At 38.0% G+C, this 18,325-nt stretch overlaps 2 protein-coding genes across 6 annotated transcripts in view; one reads left to right on the forward strand and one right to left on the reverse strand.

Annotated features, from left to right (window-relative positions):
- The first annotated feature begins 5,870 nt into the window (after positions 1-5,870).
- prlh2 (prolactin releasing hormone 2) lies at positions 5,871-7,847 on the forward strand. Its single transcript, XM_058376930.1, has 3 exons — positions 5,871-6,028; positions 6,555-6,753; positions 7,100-7,847. Exons 2-3 carry the CDS (start codon positions 6,567-6,569, stop codon positions 7,300-7,302), a joined length of 390 nt encoding a protein of 129 aa, XP_058232913.1. The 5' UTR covers positions 5,871-6,028; positions 6,555-6,566; the 3' UTR covers positions 7,303-7,847.
- Positions 7,848-7,895: 48 nt separating this feature from the next.
- Positions 7,896-18,325, reverse strand: part of myripb (myosin VIIA and Rab interacting protein b) — a 96,190-nt gene continuing 85,760 nt past the window's right edge. For 2 of the 5 annotated variants that reach the window (XM_058376924.1, XM_058376923.1), the window contains exons 13-16: positions 15,822-15,983; positions 14,043-14,126; positions 12,985-13,045; positions 7,898-10,606 (exon numbers count right to left, since the gene is read on the reverse strand). In XM_058376924.1, coding sequence (XP_058232907.1) covers positions 10,569-10,606; positions 12,985-13,045; positions 14,043-14,126; positions 15,822-15,983 — 345 coding nt within the window. In that variant the 3' untranslated portion in view covers positions 7,898-10,568. Of the gene's footprint in view, positions 10,607-12,984; positions 13,046-14,042; positions 14,127-15,821; positions 15,984-18,325 lie in introns of all 5 variants that reach the window. The other 3 variants (XM_058376925.1, XM_058376922.1, XM_058376926.1) reach the window with 3 other exon arrangements.

Here is an 18,325-nt window from a genome sequence, read left to right on the forward strand (position 1 = left end):
CAGCTTGATCCACTGGGTGGGAGTATCTTCTTCCTTTTCCTACTGTACTGACATTCTCTTTTTAGATATATCTGCTGTAAGAGCCTATTTGCAGCCAATTATGCATGAGCAGGACATCAGATTATATATAATGATCACTGTAAACAATCATGAATGCAGTTTTATGATAGACACTGGCACACAGTTGTCAATAATTCTGATAGTGATTATAATTTTGATAGAAATTTGTATCTTTGTTTAACCAGAAATAAAATTATTATTTTGGGTGTGTGCCTCACACCATCGTCTTGGGTTCGAGTCTCGCTCCCGCTCACTGTGTGTGTGGAGTTTGCATGTTCTCCCCATGCTTGGTGGGTTTCCTCTGGGTGCTCTAGTTTCCTCCCACAGTCCAAAGACATGCATCTAGGCTGATTGGAGTCTCTAAAATTGCCCGTATTGTGTGATTGCATGCTTGAATGAGAGTGTGTGTGCCCTGCGATGGGTTGGCCGATGACTCCTGAGATAGGCACAGGCACCCTGTGACCCGAGTATAGATCAGATAAGCAGTACAGACAATCAAATGAAATGAAATGAAAAATTTTGGGTGTGACTGAAGACAGCTCTCACACTTACAGAACTGAACTTGTTCATTTATGTTTTTGTCGTAAGTCACTTTTCACATCTCTCTAATAGCAGCACAGATAAACAGATCCCCAATTCTAGACACTGAAGTGGGAAATGAAGATTTCACAATTCTATGTACAATTGGATTTTGTTCACTCCTACTCAGCCAAGGTCAGTGCTAGTGGGTTCAGTTCATTGTTTGTGTTGTTCAATTCAAATTTTAGCTGTCACTGCCAGTGCTCCAGCAGTGTTGTCACAACATCTCTTTATGCGTTTGAAGACAGACCAAGAGATTAGGATATTTGCCACGTTGCTTTGGGATGGGCCCAGAGCATATTACAGTATTGGATATAATCATTGCTATTTTACACACTCTTAGTAACGTATGACTGACAAAGGTCTCCTACCACTATCTATGCTTGTCTGAGACCCTTAGATTAGCTCTAGTCTGAAAATCTGGGGCAGTCCTGAAATTTGTTTAGTCAAGTCTTTTGTGATTAGTTTTTTCTTATGTAAAGGGTACCCTCATATCTGTCCTTCTGGCTCTCCCTTTTAGTTATTGTGCTATAGCTAGGCTTGTTGAGGTCCCTGCTTACACTCTGCATACAACTTACATTGTCTTTAACAATTAGATGATCACAAACATACTTGTCTTTCTCTTTGTCTCTCTGTTACGCTACACGAGACTGAAACTCAAACTTCTGGATTGAGTCTCATCACTGCAGCGGCTGCTCACTGCTGCTGAGGAAGACTACACATAGACAACCTTGAGATATATGGAATTGCTGTCGATAGTATACTTTAGACTGAAATTGGCACAATCAGTCAACAGTTGAAAGAACAAACTTCATGTTATAACTATAATGCATCCCCTGTTTACGCAAATGGATTTTTGACAATATAGTACTTTATATAATGTTTTATAATTGCATTCTCATGTCACCCAGATGAGGATGGGTTTGCTTTTGAGTCTGGATCCTCTCTAGGTTTCTTTCTAATGTTGTCTAATACCTTGCCACCTCTTGCTGGATCATTAGGAAAACTTTTCTATTTAAAATGTATAGCTAGTAATTTATGTTATATAGCTGCTTGCAACAATGTCCACTGTTAAACCCACATTACAAATAAAATTTATCTTCTACAGAACATTTTGCTCACAGACTTCGATTATCCTGAGGTCTCAGATTCTCAAGCTGAATTACTTTCTCATTCGCTGCATTCATGCTGGTTCTGACTGAACATCTGTCCCTACAACACACTACAGCACAGCTACGACATCAGAGACAAAGACGTTCCGATCTCATATAGCATATTTTGCCCTAACATTAGGATTCATGTTTACACAGTCCCTTTTACAAGGTTAGTTCTTTTGTTTTTGCAATACACTGAAGACATTTGGGTTTGAGGGCAAAATTCAATTCAGTCAGAAATATTTATATTTTAAATGTATAAACTTAAAAGAATCTAGCCATGGGGTCACAGTCCAGTGACTTCTGTGCCGGTCCCAAGCCTGGATAAATAGAGAGGGTTGCGTCAGGAAGGGCATCCGGCGTAAAACATTGCCAAATTTAACCATGTGAATCGTCGGTACTCTAAATTTCATACCGGATCGGTCGAGGCCCGGGTTAACAACGACCGCCATCGGCGCCGTTGACCTACAGGGCGCTGGTGGAAATTGGGCTACTGTTGGTCGAAGAAGTAGAGGAGGAAGGATAGTGTGTAGACAGAGAGAGAAGAGGAAAGGTAAGAGGGTAGGACTGAGAATAGGAACTCTGAATGTTGGTACTATGACAGGGAAAGTAGAGACCTGGCTGATATGATGGAGAGAAGGAAGGTGGATATACTGTGTGTACAGGAGACCAGGTGGAAGGGTAGCAAGGCTCGGAGTATAGGAGCAGGATTCAAGCTGATTTATTATGGTGTGGATAGTAATAGAAATGGGGTAGGTGTGGTCCTGAAGGAGGAGTTTGTGAGGAATGTTCTGGAGGTGAAGAGAGTGTCAGACAGGGTGATGAGTCTGAAGTTAGAGGTTGAAGGGGTGATGTTGAATGTTGTTAGTGGTTATGCCCCACAGGTAGGTTGTGAGTTAGAGGAGAAAGAGAGGTTCTGGAGTGAATTAGATGAGGTGATAGAGAGTATTCCCATGGGTGAGAGAGTGGTGATAGGAGCAGATTTTAATGGACATGTTGGTGAGGGGAACACAGGTGATGAGGAGGTGATGGGCAAGTTTGGAGTTAAGGAAAGGAACCTTGAAGGACAGATGGTAGTGGACTTTGCTAAGAGGATGGACATGGCTGTGGTTAACACTTATTTTCAGAAGAGGGAGGAGCATAGAGTGACTTACAAGAGTGGAGGTAGGAACACATAGGTAGACTACATCCTATGTAGAAGAGGCAATCTGAAAGAGATTAGTGACTGTAAAGACGTAGTAGGAGAGAGTGTAGCCAGACAGCATAGGATGGTGGTGTGCAGGATGACTTTGATGGTCTGTAAGAAGAAGAGGTCAAAGATAGAGATGGAGATGAAAACCAAGTGGTGGAAGCTGAAAAAGGAGGAATGTTGTGAGGAATTTAGACAGAAGTTGAGGCAGGCTCTGGGTGGTCAGGTAGTGCTGCCAGATGACTGGGAAACTACAACAGAAGTGATCAGGGAGAGAGGAAGAAAGGTGCTGGGTGTGTCATCTGGAAGGAGGAAAGAAGAAAAGGAGACTTGGTGGTGGAATGAGGAAGTTCAGGATAGTATTCAAAGGAAGAGGTTAGCCAAGAAGAAGTGGGACATGGACAGGACTGAAGAGAATAGACAGGAATACAAGGAGTTACAGCACAAAGTGAAGAGGGAGGTGTCTAAGGCCAAGCAGAAGGCATATGATGAGTGGTACACTAGGTTAGACAGTAGAGATGGAGAGAAGGACTTGTACAGGTTAGCTAGGCAGAGGGATCAAGGTGGGAAGGATGTGCGGCAAGTTAGAGTTATTAAGGATAGGGATGGAATGGTGCTCACAAGTGAGGAGAGTGTACAGAGGAGATGGAAGGAGTACTTTGAAGAGCTGATAAATGAGGAAAATGAGAGGGAAAAAAGAGTAGAAGGGGTGAACTCTGTGGAACAGAAAGTAGGTGAGATTAGAAAGAATGAAGTCAGGAAGGCTTTGAATAGGATGAAAAGTGGAAAGGCAGTTGGTCCTGACGACATCCTGGTGGAGGTCTGGAAGTGTCTAGGAGAGGCGGCAGTGGAATTTTTAACTAGTCTGTTTAACAGGGTTTTAGAGAGTGAGAAGATGCCTGAGGAATGTAAAAGAAGTGTATTAGTACCGATCTTTAAGAATAAGGGTGACGTGCAGAGTTGCAGCAACTATAGAGGGATAAAGTTGATGAGCTATACAATGAAGCTATGGGAAAGAGTAGTGGAAGCTAGGTTAAGGAAGGTAGTGGAAATTTGTGAGCAGCAGTATGGCTTCATGCCCAGAAAGAGCACAACAGATGCAATTTTTTTGCTCTGAGAATGTTGATGGAGAAGTATAGGGATGGTCAGAGAGAGTTGCACTGTGTGTTTGTAGACTTGGAGAAAGCGTATGACAGGGTGCCAAGAGAAGAGCTGTGTTACTGTATGAGGAAGTCAGGAGTAGCAGAGAAGTATGTCAGAGTGGTGCAGGACATGTATGAGAGGAGCAGGACAGTGGTGAGGTGTGCTGTAGGGCAGACAGAGGAGTTCAGAGTGGAGGTGGGACTGCATCAGGGATTGGCTCTGAGCCCCTTCCTGTTTGCTATGGTGATGGACCAGTTGTCAGAGGAGGTCAGATAGGAGTCTTCTTGGACAATGATGTTTGCAGATGACATTGTGATCTGTAGTGAGAGCAGGGAGCAGGTGGAGGAAAACCTGGAGAGGTGGAGATTTGCGCTGGAGAGAAGAGGAATGAAAGTCAGTCATAGTAAGACTGAGTACATGTGTGTGAGTGACAGGGAGTGAAGTGGAACAGTAAGATTACAGGGTGAAGAGGTGAAGAAGGTACAGGAGTTTAAGTACTTGGGGTCAACAGTCCAGAGTAATGGAGAGTGTGGGAAAGAGGTAAAAAAGCGAGTGCAGGCAGGTTGGAATGGGTGGAGAAAGGTGTCGGAAGTTCTGTGTGATAGAAAAATTTCAGTGAGAATCAAGGGGAAGGTGTACAAGACAGTGGTGAGACCGGCCATGCTGTATGGTTTAGAGGCAGTGTCACTGAGGAAGAGACAGGAGTCAGAGCTGGAGGTAGCAGAGCTGAAGATGTTGAGGTTCTCTTTGGGAGTGACAAGGTTGGACAGGATTAGGAACGAGTACATCAGAGGGACAGCTCATGGTGGACGTTTGGGGGACAAAGTTAGAGAGGCCAGGTTAAGATGGTTTGGACATGTCCAGAGGAGGGAGAGTGAGTATATTGGTAGGAGAATGTTGGACAGGGAGCTGCCAGGCAGGAGGAAAAGAGGAAGGCCAAAGAGGAGGTATATGGATGTAATAAATGAGGATATGAAGTTAGTGGTTGCAAGTGTTGAGGATTCAGAAGATAGGGATAGGTGGAGAGAGATGATTCGCTGTGGCGACCCCTGAAGGGAAAAGCCGAAAGAAGAAGAAGAAGAGAAACTTTAAAGATGAATATTAAACAAACAGTATTTCAGTTATCACTTCCTAATATTTACATCTAGATGTGTTCCACAACCCACCCAATCATCAACTGATCAAAATATTGGCCTTGTGCTCTTGCCTTTACCAGTAACTAAATTTGACAATATTCCCTCTCATTTATTTATTTATTTACGTTTGTTAGAGTGTGTAAGAGTCCACTGTAGGGTTCGTTACAGACGCATGAAATTTAAGTCTTTTAGTGCGTGGTTTTTCCTGTCCACTGTTTTTTTTTTTTTTTTACACCCTAGTACGTACAAGTAATCACATAAAAAATCGTGCTGTCTGTTCATTGATTAATTATTTCGTTCATTAATACTTTTGTTAAGAGGGACACCACATGAACACCCACTATACAAACATATTTAAATATATATACAATACGGTACTTTTTTCTTCCTTTATGTGTAATGCCATTAAGATAATGTGAAAATGTACGTGTATTTGACATTTCTACTCGTTAGGTCGCTAGTCACGGACTCGGTGATGGAGAGTGATCAGGCGTGTCGGGAGAAGCTTTTTTTCTCTTCAATCGTCTAATGCCCTTTTAAGGGTTATAGGACAATGTAGAACACGAGTGGGAGGATAGTAGAGGAAAAACTGAAGCGATGGGGGAAGTTTACGTGCGCGCGCTTGTGTGTGTGTGTTTGCGCAAGGTCTGACGTCTCCTTGAGCATGTTATAATACAGATCAGCTGAGATATATAAAAGCGAGAGCTTTTAGTTTCGTGGATCGGCCTAAAGAGAAAATCGCGGTTTCTAAACATCCCAACATACAGGTAAGTTAAAAAAAATCGTAATGTGTCAGTGATTAATAATATTTTATTAATATTTGCCAGTGGTTTTAACATAGTTTTTGTAATGTGATATAATGCACAATTTCTGGTATAATTTCCTGAAAATTTGTAGCCATCCTGTTTGGGGATAAAAGTTATAAATGCTTTAGTGAGAAAAGGACAGGTTTCAGAACATATGATTACTGATCAGCCTATGTTCAGCGTATGAGAGCAGCCTGTGTATCTTTACTGCGTTTCATTACTAAAAGTCTGTAAAGTCACTCTGTAAAACACGGAAGACATAACTTAAGCTTATTGTTATGTAATGAACCTGCCGGTCAAAGCCAGTTTATGACAGCGGATTTAGTTCTACTTAGATAAGTAAGCCAGTTAATAAGCCATCTGGCACAATACGAAACTATACAATCAACTATACAAACCTCCCCTCCCCAATACGTGTGATGTGCCAAAGTTGTTATTTATTGACATGTACCTATAAAATATCAGTTTTCTTTTGTGTTCTATACAGTTCTCCTCCGGTATGGTCTTCAAGGGTGGTTCTGTGTCTCGGCCCATGCGCACCCAGATGCCTAGGCAGCGCTCCTTTCCTCTGCGCTGGCTGACGGTGTTGATCGCGACTCTTCTCATCCTGTCCACAAGCGCCACCTGTGCGCAGTGCACCACGGTCGAGCAAGATCTGCATATCGTTCACAACGTCGACAACAGAAGTATGTAAACCGAAATGCTATTATAGACGTGTATTTGGATTTGCTTGGTACTGGGCAAGAGCCCACCATGGGTTTACAACACTTAGTCTACACCTAAGGTCTAATTTGAAGAATGTCTCATTTGACCACTCTTAAGCTGAAGATATCCTGGGGATATCTAAGGAATCTAGACATAGAGAAAATCACAAAATCACAGTAAGCACAAATACAAATAAAATTGAATCAAAATTTAAATACATTTTTAAATCGCCTGTGTTAATCGGGCATCCGTTGGGTAAATGATTAATAGAATTAAATATATATATTACTGCGCACTCTTAATGAATTTCTTTTTTTTCCCCTACAGGCCCTGAGATCGACCCGTTCTGGTATGTGGGTCGCGGCGTGAGACCCATTGGCCGCTTCGGGAAGCGCGATAGTGACGCACCCTTGCAGCAAGCGCTCCTACTACTGCTGTTCAGCGCGCTCAGAAACACAGAGAGCGCGCGCAGCGGAGTCTCCTCCCCCAAAACGGACTATTACTCAGAAGTGCACAAATCCTATACTTGAACACCTATACTAACACCAGAATTGTTATTATTACTAGACGGAAAAACAGCAACTAATTATACATAAAGTAGCTTACTGAAGTACTAGTACTACACTGAACTTTATTATCAAAAGCAAAAGGAAACATTCCATGCATAAACAATCTACATCACATAAACGAATTTAAAGGAAGCATACATGAATAAGTATGATGCTGTCTAAAACTACATAACTATTTATGAAATGTGCATTAGATACATGTCATTGGGTTACAAGTATTTAAAATCGCAATGAAGGTCAATTAGTACTACAAAAGGTGGTACTAAAGGGGCTGCACAATATCTCTCTATTATAGGTTATAATTGATCATTTTGTCTCCTAATGCCATATTTGATTGAATTTATTTCTCAGTTGCTGTTTTTACTTACAAATACATTTATGTACATATGCATCAATGCAATCTATATTCTTACTTAAACACCTGGACTGACTTCATTATTTGGTTGTTAAAAATGAACCCTTTAACTGTTTGAAGCAAAGAACCATTCAGTGTGTATGTCAGGTATGCAAACTTTATTAATGTATTCAAATTAGGCAAATTAAAATCTGAGCACATTTCATTGCTTTGTTTGTTTTTCTTATGTGAAAATGCAATGGCTTAAACTATCACAATGAAATAGTGAGAGGGAGTGCAGTTTCTAAACTTTACTTTCTCTCCTTCAAAACACAAGACGAACCATCAGAAACTAGACACACAATGAGTAGCACACAATGTCATACTGACAATTCTTGCAATTCTTACTAACACATCCTGAATATAACTTACACATCCTACTAATTTCTTTTTACAGTAGAAAAATACAAGGTATTGTCTATTTCTTCACTGTGCTTTTTCTTGGAAAATTTGTACATCTATCTGAAAGAAGAAACATGCATTTGTACACAGATATCATCACAGGACAGGACTGAAATGAAAGTAATAGAGAACTGGAATACAGTAATAGTAATATTGTCTGCTAGTAATACACAACAAACACACTAATCAGAGCTGGAAACTAAAAAAAATGATTTTGTTGATAACTTACTTTTATTTCCTTAATATTGCTAGCAATGCCCTAAATGCCCCCTGTTAACTAGGTATTTTTTGAGATTTTGAATTCTATTACTGTAATAGTTTTGTCATGGATGGCAGACACTAAATCTCCAATAAACAAGGCTAAACTGTTAAAATCAATTTGTATTGATGCTCAAAGTGAGCACTGATTAGTTTTAATTTCCAGAGGTATAATTTGGCCCATTCCATGCTTAGACCCCACTTAAGGCAAACATACATAAAATATCTAAAACAGCAGATGTAACAAAAAAATATTGAACTATCTCAGTAGGTACTATTCTCACTTTAATGAATACATACCTTTCTATTATTTTCACTGTAGTTACTAAATAATATTCTTTGAGAAGAATAGCTGTATAATAAACTGGCACTTAAAGGGGTTAAAGATGTCATGATAGAACTGTGGAGCACACAAATAAATACTGTGAGCAATGAGTTAGCATACAATTATCACAGTGAAATGACAGTATAAGAAATATACTGTAAGGTTAACTTAAATTGTACATTATTTGTCAGAATTAGCTAAAGACTAACTGTTTTGTGTCTCTGTGGCTTGTCATGTTTACCTTAGTTTGTGCATTTATGTAGATTTTTTGTTGAGTAACCATAGCCAACCAAATATGCACTTATACTAGAAAGGAAAATTTTGATCATATACATTGCAGTGTTTTTCTTGTGAGCTCGATAGTGGATAATTCGGGATCTGCATTTTCTGTCTTTTTAAGTTTTGATATGACATGGTAGTAGTCAAAAACTGTAGTATACACGTTACTATAAAATTCATCCAATTAAAATACATGGCTTTTCCTTTCATTTTTTTCAGTCAACTGGAGTTGAATATGGGCTAAACATAAAAGTTAGGAGAGTAGAGACTAAAGACAACCCTTCACTGTAGGACTGATTTGAGGAATTAACAGGAGATGATCATTTGCATTTGAATTTAATGCAAATTTCAAATTAGGCATCACTTATCTTTCTCTTGTTGGAGTCACAGAAATTTGTTATCAGATTACCAAGTAGCCAGTTTGGGCAAGGTCCTCTATATGCCACAGCTTCTGTATTATGGCTGTTCTGACTATAGCTTCCTAATAAACTAGGATATGCAAATTAATTTCACTGTACTGTATTGTTACGTGATGGACATGTTTATTTTCTGCAGTGAATGATGTACTAATGCAATGGCAACCCTAGAGAAAATTATACCCGCATTCATGCTCACTCACACACATTCTGGCAGATTCGCTTGTAATAACAAACTGTATGTATATGGATTTATGGACTGATTTTCTGGTGGGAATCAGTGTGGAATGTTTTTACTGGCTACAAGTTCAACATTGTATTCGAGGTGCTCTCCAGTTTCTAACACATTTGAACACTCCTGTTACATCTATGGGTCATTGTTATGAAAATACTATGGTAGAAATATCAACAACACAATAACAGAATGAATTATAGCCATGCTTCTGATTTGATCTGATGATTGACATATACAGGTAGATAACTGAGAGTCCTATCTGATTATCTGATTTGTCCTTATATCTGCGGTATTTTTTTTTCTTTAGTTTCAACATGACATTTCACACATATAACATTCTTAAGAAACACAGTTTGGCCTCTGTTTGGAACATAGATCATACACAATTATATTTTTTGTCACACTGTCAACATACAGACCAAAACTCAAACGCCAAAACACCTCAAGAAGGAATTTCGAGATTGCACAACAATGTGATATTTTATATATGTAAAACTCTATATATGGACTGAATGTGAATATACTCACTATGATGGTTTCTTTTAAGGCAGAAAGAAAAGAGTGAGTCCCTGGGAGGTGGCACACAGAAGTGTAGTAAAACTCCATTGTTTGGCTATGAATGTTAAGGGGCTCTGGAGTGAGATACAATAGAAAGGAAGAGATTGCTCCAAGAAAACACTTCATATCCCAATATGCTTCAGGCAGATGGGTGAAAGTGGGAGCTTGCTTCTCATGGAAGTCCTTCTTGTTCATTGGGATCTTTTTTGTGAGACTGGGGGATGGCTAAGGAGCTGTATAGTAGCAGATGTTTTGATCAAGGCACTGGTGTGGGCCTGAGGGTCAGTAGGCGGAAATGGTGAGATGGAGTTAGATGAGGTTGAGGTTCACAGACCAGGATGGAGGTTGTGTCTGTTGCTCTCATGGCTGCAACGATCTTGACTCTGCCTCTGAGTTTTCTGGAGAGAAAGAAACTTGTTTTAAGATCAATAGTTCTCAATCCATGTCTGATATGATTCCACCCTGAAGATACTCTTAAAAGTAAGCAAGTACAAGCAAGTGCTATTACCCTAACTCCCAAGCAAATGATTAACAAAAATATTTTTAATGTAAAATGGCACACTATTCTATACAAACCTGCTAGGGTCCATAATTTGGACAGGAAACTTGCATTGTGGGATTTTATGAGCACACAATCCACAATGCCTTAAGACATGACTACAAAATAGCAAATCTCCTAAAGCAGAGAGCTAGAAAGTCTGTAGAATGGTTTGCTATAAAAAAATTACAAAATTTACCTTTTGAAATTACATCTAAAGGTGAATAATTAATGGTGACCAGCCATCATCAGTGATAGAGCCAAAGAGAACTAATACTAATTAGAAATGAGCTCTTTATGGAAAAAAGGGAAGGTGAAGAGAAATTAAGGAGAGTGGGAAAAAAAGATAATATTGACTTATTCAGCTTCTCTAATGGACAGTGCTACTCATACAGACTGATGAATTTAGCTGTGCCTCTTCTTATTTTCCATGCTCACATTTTCCCTCTATATTTATCTTCATAATCAAATTGTTTAATCTTATTTAGGGGAAATAGATTCTCTGATGAATATCAATATAATGTGAAGGCGATGTGTAGTTCTTCTATGGATCAAGGAAAAGGTTCAGGCATCTTAGCATTGATCAACTGGTACACATGCACATTCGAAACGACACATGCACACATGCACACACTGGTAAGGTGCTGGCACAGACTTCACTATAAAATGAATTTATATTACTAATGTGCTTTTACAACAAAGATTTAATGTTTACATGTCAGTAAAGTAACATACATGACTACTTTTAGCATTTTTACTGAAAAAGGGTTATATATCTGTTTATACCTGGGCATAATATTAAACAGCAACTTGTCCTTTGAAAATCATATTTCCAATATTACAAAAACATCCTTCTTCCACCTTAGAAATATTGCCAAGCTTAGGAAAATTGTATCTGTATCTGATGCATAAAAGCTAGTTCATGCATTCTTGACCACCAGACTATTGTAGTGCATTACTAGGTGGTTGTCCTGCATCTTCAATAAACAAGCTACAGTTTGTTCAGAATGCAGCCACCAGAGTTCTTACCAGATCAAGAAAATATGATCATATAACCCCAATAATATCATCCCTGCACTGGCTACCTGTTAAGTTTAGAATTGATTACAAACTAGCACTACTTTAATACAAGGCTCTAAATGGTTTAGCTCCCACGTATCTACCCAGTCTTCTGACATGCAACAATCCACTACACTCTTTAAGATCACAAAACTCTGGACTTCTGGTAGTTCCCAGAATATTAAAGTCTACAAAGGGGGGTAGAGCATTTTCGTATTTAGCCCCTAAACTTTGGAATAGTCTTCCTGACAGTGTTCGATGCTCAGACACAGTCTCCCAGTTTAAAAGTAGATTAAAGACATATCTCTTTAGCCTGGCATACACATAATTCATCCCATAACCTCGTACTCCAGTACATCTGATTAAATGCACATCATCTAGTTCTGCTAATATCATGAACAGCAGCTATGCTAATTCCTTTCCACCTGTTCCTTTTTCTACTCATCCCGAGGCATCTGGAGATTGTGCTAGCTCCAGTAGACAGAGGCCAACCCTGTGAGGATCCTGAGGCATCCAGAGATGGACCAACTTCAGCTGGATTCTGCTTTGTGAGGATTTGGGTATATCAAAGCAATGCTGCCAACCCTATGTGGACTTCGAGGACATCAACAACCTGCTAATTAATACACACACTAACATTCTACATTACACTGTAGACTGTACATAACTGCAGAAAGGACATGAGGATGAGGTTCCCTTTTGAGTCTGGTTCCTCTCAAGGTTTCTTCCTCATACCATCTAAGGGAGTTTTTACTTGCCACAGTCGCCACAGTCTTGCTCACTCGGAATGAGTTTGTCTAACATCTAGGGCTTTTTACACTATGTTTTTTGTTTTCTATGTTCTGTAAAACTGCTTTGAGACAATGTTCATTGTTAAAAGAGCTATACAAATAAAATTGAATTGAATTGAATTCCTGTTTACTACTGGAGTAGTTACATTTTATTTATATTCTTTTAATGGATCTGTGCTTTACAGCATTTCATTACATTAACTTTTGACAGTAAAATGCTTTAATCTGTAATTGCTGTAATCATGCTATTTCCTGCAAAAATCTATTGCTGAGTAAATTTTCTAGATGGACCAGCATGCAAACAATATCAATGGCATATGACCAACTTCATGCAAGTTTGTTGCATGAACTATGATAAAGCTGTAAACATTCAGAAGAGGTAATGTACCTATGGTAGGTGGAGCAGGCAGCTTCCTTCTCTGCTGACGTGAGGAATCCAAGGTTTGAGGCTGAGCAATATAACTTTAAGTTAAAATACAAATATGCACCCAAATATATCAAATGAAAGGCACTTAATTCCAATAATTCTAACATTTATGGAGTACCTGCTATCCCTGCAACTAGAAATAATGGGCTTCCATGTAATTAAATCCATTATGCATTTTCTGTCTTAGCCCTCTGGATCAACCCAAGGTCTTAAATTAAATAAAAGGAAGTAACATTCTAGGACATTATAACATCACAAATACCATTACTCTAGTCTTTAATCAAATTACCATCTTAAACAAACAAAGACAAAATAATAATAAAAAAAAACATATAAACAAACAAACAAGAGCAGTTCCAAAAATTGGTGTTTTTGTTTAAAAGCCATATTCCATAGTTTTACCTTCTTGCTGCATTTTTCATACAGCATTCCAACATCTATGGATTTAATATTTAACATTCATATTTTATGTATACTCATTTGCTGTTTAATAATCATTTTGTGGTTTTGAGCATAATGTAAGATTTTAAGGAAATTTGTGGATGTGATTAAATCATCTGTACTAAACATCTGTTTTAAAAACTCTTTGCACTTAACAATTGCCATTTACCAACATAAGTATGTCTGATGAAAAATAAGTGTATACTATACTTATCAGCCATAATTTATGGAGAAGGTATTTCCCTAGACCACAGTATTAGAAAAAAGGCTCCAACATGCAGCAAAATGTAACTTATTCGATTTGTCCCTCGAGAAACCCATGCAACAGAAGATTAGACAGGGTTCTATGTAGAACCACTTTTAGGAAACGCAGAACCCTTTCTAAGCATATAAAAAGAATTAGACTGATTATAACGATAACTGTATATAAAAATTATTCCAATAAACAAATGCATGTTTAACAAAGACATTTGTTCCCTTAATACTACATAAAAATGTTACCATTACTAATTATTATAAATTTATCTATAATGTTGAATTTGCTTTTTTGTCTTTAAGAAAATATTCATAAAACTCACCTTGAGCTTGGGAAATCGAGAGCACACTGATACATTCAAACCAGCATGTTTAAGTGCTGATATTCTTGCCTCTATGTCTGAGATCTATAGAAAGAAACAGAACAGAGCAGTGATGGCTGGTGCTAAAAAAAAAATGGGGGGGGACTTTAAATCAGTTTAGTAATCAGTTAGTAATGCAGGACTTTAAATAGCCATTTATCAGGTGATTATGTATCATTATGATAAAAAAAATGAAATCGTTACTGTTAGTCAACTGTTAAAGCATGCAATAAATGTACTATGAATCAGTGAATTTGAGTTCAATGTGGGTTTATTATAAGTAATGAAGGTAATCATTAAAAAACACATACACATACTGGAAAGTTGCCTAATCACAGGCCAGTGGCACTATTTGAAAATAAATTTTGCTCTCCTTTCTTTCTGTCTTGCAAATTACTCAAAGAACTTCTGGTTAAAGTCAGTCATCTCAGTCACCAGTCTCGTTTCCATTGACAGCATGGCCAATGCATTCAATAAGAAGTGCTGGAAAAGGACTTTTTCTTTTCTTTTGTTCATCCAAAGGCCTTGTGAAAGGGTATTTTGTAAAGATATAACCGAATTTTCTTTTATCTCGAGATATTTCACTTGCTTCCACATTAATCAGTAACCGTCCATTAACTGACAATCTGCTGAGCATTAATGAGACTCGTTAATGGGGCCAAATATATTAAAACAATATTGATTCGCTAACAACAAAAGTGGGTGAGTTCGGGGTGTAGAGTGATGCGCCCCAAGGAAAATTTTAAACAAGCCAATGAGAGATCAGCCTCAAGTCACATGCTTTTCAAAAATTTACGGACCTACATACACAGTCATTTGTCCGGCACCCCACACACGCACACACACACAAACACACATGAATGAAATCAAGTAATTTTTTTAATTTGAAATAAATGATAATATGACTGGAATAGTATGACTGAATTATTTTTTCATTATTAAAATATATAATTATTGTTAACGTGTTAATGTAACATTCTTCTCTGGCTAACTTTAAAGGGGTGGCACCCTAGCGCCCCCTATTTACCCGCAGCTACTAGAACAGAGTGACATCTATGTCTAGCTAAGCTTTCTAAGAAGTGTTGCATCGCAAATATGAAAGTACATTGCAGCAAACACTTCTAAACACTTCTAAAATTCCTGTTTTTTGTTGAAATAGTTTAATTAATTTTTAATTAAATTAAAAGTAGGTTGTGTAATTAATTTAATTACACAACCTACCCGATGAATATTGCTGACTATGCTCTTTATGGCCACATACCCATCTTATAATGTTTATAATTTTATAAGGCCCAAGTCATCCCAAACTGGATCACTAAAAAGGATGAGTTCAATGTCTTTAAATGGTCACAACAGATGAATCCAATAGAGTACCTTTAGAACACAATTTTGCAGTAGTTACAAGATTAATCATAAAATAAGTCTAAAACCTTGTGGAATTGATGCCACAATGAATTAAGGGTTGTTTTTATCCATACAACATAATCAGAGTACAAAAGAAGACAAAATTGTTGGTGGTGCATCTGTGACCAAGTTTTCCCACGGTATCCAGGGTGATGACATACCACCACAAAGGACAAACCAGACATGAGTAGTTGTTGACACAAAAGGAAGCTTGTTTCCTCCAAAATCATTTGACATGAGACAGGTTCAATATTCATAGTTGGGCTGCTATAGCCAAAACTAAAACCTGTTTCAGTTTCAATGTCCAACCCTGTACACACACACCCACCCACACACCTGTAACTCAGACTGCTGCACTTGAACCGCTGCTGTAGCCACCTGATCCTCCAGGAAGGCCAGTTCAGTTTCAGTAGTAGAACTGCTGATGCTGCGTGCACAGTCCTCCAGATCACTCAATGCCTCCTCCAAGCCATAAACAGTACCCGCAGCCAAGTACACCTACAAACACACACACACACAAATGACCAATGAATCACAGATTTACAATTTGTTCACATTCCATATCACAAAAAGAGTCATAAGATCTTGAATTAAATGTCCTATTACTACTAGACTGTAGTCCAAAGACCATGACTATATTACTTAAACTATATTAACCCTGCCCACAACCTGCTGTACTTGCTGGTTATGAAGAATATTTTGTTTGTGAAACAAAAAATTTAGTAGCATATTTTGCAACCTATTTCTTTAAGCTCTTATTACTTTTATTAGCTTATGCTTCTATTAATTATTTTTAAGTCATTATATTAACTAGACTGTAAAATAACTACAAAATATGTTCACTTTGTCATAAAAAAATACAAAAAGATGAGTATACAGAATTGACATTTGATGATGTGACAAACTAATAAAATGATAGATAACAGAAAGAAAAGCAATCCTCTATATACCAATAAGACATACCATTATGAGCACTGACAGGTGAAGTGAATAACACTGATTATCTCCTCATCATGGCACCTTTTATTGGGTGGGATATATTAGGCAGCAAGTGAACATTTTGTCCTCAAAATTGATGTGTTAGAAGCAGGAAAATGGGCAAGTGTAAGGATTTGAGCGAGTTTGACAAGGGCCAAATTGTGATGGCTAGACCACTGGATCAGAGCATCTCCAAAACTGCAGCTCTTGTGGGGTGTTCCCAGTCTGCAGTGGTCAGCATCTATCAAAAGTGGCCCAAGGAAGGAACAGTGGTGAACTGGCGACAGGGTCATGGGCGGCCAAGGCTCATTGATGCACGTGGGGAGTGAAGGGTGGCCTGTGTGGTCCTGAAGAAGTGGTTACTGAAGAAGTTAATGCTGGGTTTGATAGAAAGGTGTCAGAATACACAGTGCATGATAGGTCAGGGCTGTTTTGGCAGCAGAAGGGGGACCAACACAATATTAGGCAGATGGTCATAATGTTATACCAGATTGGTGTATATAATCAGTACAAATCTCTTGGTTCTCAATTTCAGCTTTTACAAAGATACTATTAGTATGAATAACAAACACAGGAAAAGGAAATATTTTTCAGATTATTTGTACTTTACTATAATTGCTCCTATATAAGACTTTATTTATTTATTAAGAATTTATTTAATCCTCCTATTATCTTTGAGGTCAATTTGACCCCATTCAACATTTAATTCTCTACATATATGTTTGACATATTTTTTTGCTTTATAGTTAATGACTTTTCCAAATTTAATAGAGACAACCAGGTAAACATAAAATTATGATGATATGTTTTCAGTGTCATGTACACATTTTGTGGCATCAGTGTACCTTAGGGTCAATTTGACCCCAGGCTGTTTTAGCTGTATAAAACACATAAAAATACATTCATCTGCTTGTTTTTTTTTTTTTTGGATAATGTTGAGGTCACTATAACAATCAATTTTATAATCCTCAAGAACATCCCTCTATTTAAGGACCCTAATAACCTAAGATCAACATACTTGTGGTATTGTGATCACCACTGAGAGTTCTCACAATACCAAAGCAGGGGAAAACAATTTCTCAGAGACCCAGAGGGAAAAGAAATGTTACTATCCTTAATAACAGAAATTGTACTTCTTTCCAAATGTTATAAATAACAAAAATATGTACTTAGAACTAAAATAAAACCATTAAAAAAAAATCTGTGTCTTTCTGAGATCAGTGAGATTTTATGGTGATTTTTCTATACTTGCACAAATTCTGTGCGTTTAGGATATGGGGGTAATGGGGTGGGTTGGGGTGATGTTTTATTTAAAAAGCTATTTAGGTAGTAAAAAAAACATAAACTAAAAAGAATGGGCCACTCTCAGAAGCTCAGAAAACTCAAGCCTGGTACTGTGATAGGTTGCCACCTGTGCAATAAGTCCATTCGTGAAATTTCCTGATTCCATGATTTGGAGGTGTATCCCAAAACTTTTGGCAATTGCAACATCCCGAACTCAAACCCAGATCTCTGTGGAAGCCTCACACCATGGATAAGACCCATACACACGATTACAAAAGCGCTGGTTTATTAACAGGAGTATGACAAGACTAACACGAAACATAAATGCAACTAAGCATGGTTAACAGAAACACGACGTAAGCATGAAAACCAGGACATCACAGTGCCTGGACATCAAATAATCAAACATACAAACAAACTGACATCCTGTCAAACAGACAGGCAAACATATATACGAAAAATGACTGATGCAGACAGGACACAAGGGCGCTTTCTCTCTCTCTCTCTCTCTATACATATACATATATATATATATATATATATATATATATATATATATATATATATATATATATACA

The sequence above is a fragment of the Hemibagrus wyckioides genome, linkage group LG23 (genome assembly GCF_019097595.1).
Source record: "Hemibagrus wyckioides isolate EC202008001 linkage group LG23, SWU_Hwy_1.0, whole genome shotgun sequence".
NCBI lineage: Eukaryota > Metazoa > Chordata > Actinopteri > Siluriformes > Bagridae > Hemibagrus > Hemibagrus wyckioides.